This window comes from Salmo trutta, chromosome 14 (assembly GCF_901001165.1).
Source record: "Salmo trutta chromosome 14, fSalTru1.1, whole genome shotgun sequence".
NCBI lineage: Eukaryota > Metazoa > Chordata > Actinopteri > Salmoniformes > Salmonidae > Salmo > Salmo trutta.
The window spans coordinates 72,024,895-72,032,424 of record NC_042970.1 but is presented as its reverse complement, the minus strand read 5'-3'; the positions used below and the strand labels follow the sequence as shown (position 1 = coordinate 72,032,424).

The 7,530-nt window shown below is 40.2% G+C and overlaps 1 protein-coding gene across 1 annotated transcript; it reads left to right on the top strand.

Annotated features, from left to right (window-relative positions):
* Positions 1-293: 293 nt before the first annotated feature.
* LOC115147276 (40S ribosomal protein S15a) lies at positions 294-6,545 on the top strand. The gene is made up of 5 exons (XM_029689425.1): positions 294-364; positions 1,395-1,532; positions 1,768-1,847; positions 2,098-2,183; positions 6,412-6,545. Exons 2-5 carry the CDS (start codon positions 1,400-1,402, stop codon positions 6,503-6,505), a joined length of 393 nt encoding a protein of 130 aa, XP_029545285.1. The 5' UTR covers positions 294-364; positions 1,395-1,399; the 3' UTR covers positions 6,506-6,545.
* Positions 6,546-7,530: the final 985 nt, after the last annotated feature.

Here is a 7,530-nt window from a genome sequence, read left to right as displayed (position 1 = left end):
CGACACATTTAAAATATATTGGTAGATTTGTCTTTAATTTAGAAATCTTTATTTCTTGCAGAAATATAATCGGCAATATGAATTGAATGCTTCTGTTTTATCAACTTGGAAGTTTGTTTGCATTAGACTAAAGGGAAAATAAAGTAATGAGCCTGTAAAATAAGGATGCATTTGCATCTTAATCACTGTCTGAATAAATATAATATATATATTTAATTATCAACCTTATTTTTTTATCAGGTTTTCCTAAACCCAGTGGTTTTCAGCTGGTGATCGCGTGAACTAGTCGTAAAAAATCTTAGTTTTTGCCCATAATGCATCGCTAGGTCTTCCTACTTCCTCTTTCCGCCATATTGCAGAACCGGTAAGGGCCCCCTCTAAAATCTCATTGTCAATCTTTCCCAAATCTAACCCATCCAGCCGTCTAAAACACAATTTATGAAATTATATAAACGTTTAATAATGTCCTAATGTCATGAAATGGTTATTGTGTCGATATGTTGTGTGATGTTGGTGTTTTGTATTGTGATTCGTAAAGTTCCCATCAATGGCAATTTTACTGGTGTGTTGTATCGGTAGCTAGAGCTTATGAATAAAACCCGACAATTATTACTGCTAGGCTAATTACGTTGTGTTCTTAAGTAGTCGACAAATTTGCTTTATTGTCAAGATACGGTATACATGTTAATAGTACAGTTTGGTTGGCCAACCAACTCTTCTAGCTAGCTTGGCCCGTACATGTAGACCTTCCATGCGTGGTAGACAGTCACGACGGTGGTGGTTAAACGTGTCTGCATGGTCGTGCAAACCTCTTCTAATTTCTTATCAAAGGACCCACCCAAAGTTTGTCCCAGTTTTGAAATTGTTGGCGCTAGCGTTAGCCATTTGAATGTTATGTCTTGGCCAGTGAAATGTAGACGGTTAGCTCTTACCGGGTAATTTGGATAGCTAGCATAATATCTATCGAGGTTGCTACCTTAGTATGTAGCCTTCTATTTTCTTCACCAAAGTAACCACGTAACGTTAGCTAACCAGCTAGTTGGGCAATACTTTGCTAGGCAATATCTTGGCTAACGTATAGGTAAGCCTATACTCAAATTGTCATTGCATACTCAATGGTGTACATCTACCTACAATTGAGTTAGCTTACAATCAGTTTGTTGGCTGGCTTATTTGTCAAGTCAATAGTTAGCTACTCTAATAGTGGTTTGTTCTCCTAATAACATGCTGTGAAACTGGCAAGCTAACGTTAGCTTGCCAGTTTCACAGCATGTTATTAGGAGAACAAACTACTATTAGACTGAATGTTTACTATTAACTAGTTAGCTGGGCAGTAGTTGGCTGCCTTACAACTCCTAAACTAATTCACTTTTTTATGTATCTCTGATTGACAGGCATCATGGTGCGCATGAACGTTCTTGCGGATGCGCTCAAAAGCATCAACAATGCTGAGAAACGTGGGAAACGCCAGGTTCTGATCCGGCCGTGTTCGAAGGTCATTGTACGTTTCCTGACCGTCATGATGAAGCACGGTGAGTTACTGAAATGTATCATCTGTTTTGTAAGTGGTATGGGTACAGTCAAGGGGGAGGTCAACAAGATGTGTCAGTTACAGGTAGGACCATGAGCCTGCATAACCCGCTTCCCTCCAGGAGGGGAATTGCTTACCCCTGATTGAGGGATCTGAATTCGAGCCCTGTAACATCCTGTCGACAATGCTGTGTGTCTGTACTTGGTTTTGATTCCCTGCCTCCCTTGTTTCCCCAGGTTACATTGGTGAGTTTGAGATCATCGACGACCACAGAGCTGGGAAGATTGTCGTCAATCTCACTGGCAGGCTGAACAAGGTAAAAAAATATATATATATATATACTGCATCACAAGGACTACCATCAGACCTTTTGAGTGCCATTCTACTTCATTTTACTCATCTTTTGTGTTGGGGTAGATTGATAGACTATCTGACCCCTCTGTTTTGCTCATCTTCTCTGACATGTTTTTTCCCCTGCTCATATTCTGCGTTGTGGCATTATCAGCCTACCTGTGTAATTGTATATTTGAATCTGTCACTTCTAATCTTTCTTTTGCTCATTTCAGTGTGGTGTGATCAGCCCTCGTTTTGACCTCCAGTTGAAGGATCTGGAGAAGTGGCAGAACAACCTCCTGCCCTCAAGACAGTTCGGGTGAGAATCAGTCAGCAGCACCCTAATGGTGGCATGAATGTTGGAGTGGCCGTATCACGGTTGTGCAGTGGAACTTTGTGAATAGGGAGGTATTCATTAGTGGCAAATTTTTTGCTACTGTGTTTCATGTATGAATGCATCTCTTGATGTCGTGTTAATGTGCTCCTTTGGGGTGTATAAAATTGTGCCCCGAGTTTCACAGGCTTTAAATCTCTGAACGTTTATTTGGATGTCAAAGCAACTAAACTAATCACCTTTTATTTCCGTGTCTGAATGTTCAGCTTCCGATAATATTGAGAGCAAGCAAATGCAGCATTAGTCTAGTATTTATTGATGCTGGGAGCTGGCTGGGTTGGAGATTGGAACAGTCCTTGAAATGCACTTTCTTTGAAAAGATGAGGGCAGCCTGGGCAACGGGAACTAAAACCTTTATCATAAGTCGGGGGTGGGCAACTTAAGTCCCTGGGACTGAGTGTCCTCTGTGTGCTCCCACTTTCTACTGAATGCATCCATGGAAATATGATTGCTGCAGCCTCTTGAACAGGATTTGACCTGCATGTAGGAAAGGGGGTGAATATGGTTGAATGTTTGAGTATGTTCTGTCAATATCATTATGTGCATGAAATTGCTCTCAACTTTACTTAAGTCCAATGGTTGATGTAGTGAGGGCACGGTCACAGATTTATTGATCTGTATGATGTGTGGACTGGTAAATCCAATGGGTGTGTCACAATGACTCGTCCGCAACTATGGGGGAAAACCGACAGGGCTGGCTTAACCTCTGGGGTATGTGGGACGCTAGCGTCCCACTCGCCAACAGCCAGTGAAATAGCAGAGCGCCAAATTCAAAACAACAAAAATCTCATAATTCAAATTTCTCACACATACAAGTATTATACACCATTTTAAAAATAAACTTCTCGTTAATCCAACCACAGTGTCCGATTTCAAAAAGGCTTTACGGCAAAAGCATAGCATTAGATCATGTTAGGACAGCACCTAGACAAGAAAAACCACACAGCCATTTCCCAAGCAAGGAGAGGTGTCACAAAAACCAGAAATACAGCTAAAATTAATCACTAACCTTTGATGATCTTCATCAGATGACACTCATAGGACTTCATGTTACACAACACATGTATGTTTTGCTCGATAAAGTTCATATTTATATCCAAAAACCCCATTTTACATTGGTGTGTAATGTTCAGAAATGTTTTGCCTCCAAAACTCCCGGTGAATGAGCACATCAATTTACAGAAATACTCATCATAAACGTTGATAAAATATACAACTGTCATTCAAAGAATTAAAGATAAACTTGTCCTTAATGCAACTGCTGTGTCAGGTTTCAAAAAAGTTTTATGGCGAAAGCACACTTTGCAATAATCTGAGTACAGCGCTCAGACAACAACAAGCCATACAGATACCCGCCATGTTGGAGTCAACAAAAAATCAGAAATAGCATTATAAATATTCACTTACCTTTGATCTTCATCGGAATGCACTCCCAGGTATCCCAGTTTCACAATAAATGTTTGTTTTTGTTTCGATAAAGTCCATATTTATGTCCAAATACCTCCTTTTTGTTGGCGCGTTCAGTTCACTATTCCAAATGCAGTAGGCACATGCACTGGGTCCAGACGAAAGGTCAAAAAAGTTGCATTACAGTTTGTAGAAACATGTCAAACGATGTATAGAATCAATCTTTAGGATGTTTTTATCACAAATCTGCTATAATATTCCAATCGGACAATTCCATTGTCTTCATAAATTAAAAGGAACTCGGCTCTCTCGGCTACGTGCGTAACTGAGCTCATGCCTTATTTTGGGACACCTGACTCCTAGAGCTCTTATTCTCTCCCCATTCACAGTAGAAGCATGAAACAAGGTTCTAAAGACTGTTGATATCTAGTGGAAGCCTAAGGAAGTGCAATATGACCCCACAGGCACTGTATATTGGATAGGCAATCACCTGAAAAACTACAAACCTCAGATATCCCACTTCCTGGTTGGATTTTTCTCAGGTTTTTGCCTGCCATATGAGTTCTGTTATACTCACAGACATTATTCAAACAGTTTTAGAAACTTCAGTGTTTTCTATCCAAATCTACTAATAATATGCATATCCAAGCTTCTGGGCCTGAGTAGCAAGCAGTTTACTCTGGGCACGCTTTTCATCCGGACGTGAAAATACTGCCCCCTACCCCAAAGAAGTTAAGTTGTTCACATGTGGACTGTATTTCGTCTCCAATCGTTATTGAAAACCTAAATTTGCACAATAAGCGCTTGTCTCTCAAATACATTGTTAGTGGTTGGTTGGCTAGGTAGCAAACTTTAGCCATTAGCAATGACGTGAAATCAGTCAAAACACCTCAACAAGACATGGCATCAAGAATGAGATGAACTAGCTGAAACAAGTCACGATTCCCCACAGGGCAGTTTCTTATCATTCTTGCTAGCTATCTGGCCATCCACAACAATGCTTGGACTTCTGCCCCATTTAAAGCATGTGCGTTGTTTTCTTGCCATTGTCAGCTACCCCATCTATAGTTGCCGCATTTTGACATTCCATCTGTGACGTTTACCTGTGTCAGTCTGCCATAGAAAACCTTTGAAGGCTACAGGCGGAAAAGTCATGCTATTTGTATTTGAGCAATATAATTGGCAGTTCATTCAACTTAAACTCGCAACTTCTTGAACTCGGCCGTACGTGAGGCGTTCACGTGGCACACAAACTGTCCAGAGTAAAAATAAGCATTTATCAAGCCACTCGCTGCGCTTATTTGTTTTAGGGGAAGTGATTTACAAAAGTAAACCATCAATACTGAAAAATTTGCAATAGGTTGGCTAATGGCAACTATTGATAGTCTGCAAAAAGAAAGCTACAAAAGGACACCTAGCATTCGTCTTGGCTGGCCTGCTGTAGCCATGTCAATATCTCTTTTGAAAAGCCCTCATCTTAAAGGGGCAACGTCCTATTCCTTAAATTGATGTACTTTAGAAACAACATTTTATATAATTACTGCAATTTTAAAGAATAGAATGTCATGCATTGCTACATTATATTACACAGCTTTTTATTATATGCCATCATAACCAAATGCAGCCTATTACTAGCTAAATAGAGCGAAAGCATGTCAACCTAGGTCCTGCATGAGTCTAATGCATTTATAAACTACCCCATATCCAGGCCAGTGAGGGGAAAAAGGTTTGTGTTGGTCCCTGGTTGGTGCTCATTTGATGTGACTTAGCACACTTATATGGTTTGCGCGGTCATGGAAATCCTGGAAAGGTCATGGAATTTTAAAATGGTGTTTTCCAGGATCCCAAAAGTTTAGGGCAAGTTTGAGTTTTATTTCTGTTAATGTAATTTGTTTAGGAATGGTATAAATATTTTATTAATTAAATAAAAATCTACATCAGACAGGATCAGAATTACACTTCTAAGATAAATATGACTAAACTCAAAGCTACATTTCCTGAAGAAATTTTGTGGGGTTGATTCAGATGAATAAAACGATGAGTAGCCTACATAGCCATTTGATATATTGAATGAGCAAATTATTTCAAAAGGCATGAGACATATTTGGTTGTAATGTTTTTCATAAAGGGTGGTCGACCATCCTCCAGGAGAGCTAATGGGTGTGCGGGCTTTTAATCCAGTCCCCCTGTATGACTTCATAACATTTGTTGCCTCTAAAAGTAAAGATTGAATGTGATTTGGATAGTCACTATCAGGAATAGTTTTACCGCCTTGATGCATTTCTTGTTATGATAGGCTTCACTCTGTACATCCACATGCATTGCTCACATTGCTTGATTGGAAAAGCATTGAATGTTTAGGATCATATTGGCCTCCATACAATATAAATGGAGGCTACATAGTTACTGCTGAAAAGTGGTCCTGGTTCAGGAGTGGAGAGCAATACAGTACCTTAAAAAGCCCTCCATAGTTTTCAGTTGGTTGGTTTATAGCAGGTGTTTGAAGGATGAGGTTAGGAAATGCTTGCTTTAGTGTTGTATGGCATCAATGGAACCGACTGTTGTTGCTTTAGAAGGGGCACAACTGGGTTTGTCTTAACTGTTTTCCTGGTGTTTCATGGTCTTTGTCTATTAATGTTAAATGTACTTTTGTTGTAGAATTTCCCTACTGCTTGTCATTAATTTAGTTCTGCCTGTTGTGAATGTTTATAAACTCATGTCTTACACACCTTGTCTGTTTCTTCAGATACATTGTGCTGACCACCTCAGCTGGCATCATGGACCACGAAGAAGCCAGACGGAAACACACAGGAGGGAAAATTCTTGGATTCTTTTTCTAAAATGTAAAGAACTGCAAAATAAAACACCAAATCCAGTGGACTGGACTTTGTAATTTGTCTTATTAGATTGCTACAGTGAAAAGCTCTTTATGTATTGGTACAATGAGAATGACGAATGAGTCACATATAGACTGAACAAAAATATAAATGACTATTTCAAAGGTTTTACTGAGTTAGTTCATATAAGGAAATCAGTGAATTGAAATAAATTCATTAGGCCCTAACCTATGGATTTCACAAAGATGGATATGTTGGTCAAATGCCTTTAAAAAAAAGTGGGCGCGTGGTTCAGAACCAGTCAGTATCTGGTGTGAGTACCATTTGCAGCATGGAGTGCGACACAGCTCCTTCGCATAGAGTTGATCAGGCTGTTGATTGTGGAATGGTGTCCCACTCAATGGCTGTGCGAAGTTGCTGGATATTGCCGGGAACTGGAACATGCTGTCGTACACATTGATCCAGAGCAAACCAAACATGCTCAATTGGTGACATGCCTGGTGACTATGCAGGCCATGGAAGAACTGGGACATTTTCACCTTCCAGGAATTGTGTACAAATCCATGAGACATGGGGCTGTGCATTATGCGGAAACATGAGGCGATAGCGGCAGATGAATGGCACGACAATGGTCCTCAGGATCTTGTAATGGTATCTGCATTGAAATTGCCAGCGATTTAAAATGCGATTGTGTTCGTTGTCTAGCTTATGCCTGCCCATACCATAACACCACTGCCACCATGGGTCACTTTTCACAACGTTGACATCAACGAGCCATTCGCCCATACGCCACCATATACGTGGTCTGCGGTTGAGGCCCCAAAATCTCTAAAATGGAGGCGGCTAATGGTAGAGAAATAAACATTACATTCTCTGGCAACAGCTTTGGTGGCATGCTGTCTGCAGGAATGTCCAATTGCACAATCCCTCAACTTCAGACATCTGGCATTGTGTTGTGACAAAGCTTTACTTTTTAGTTGCCTTTTATTGTCCCCAGAACAAGGTGCACCTGTGTAATGATCATCCTG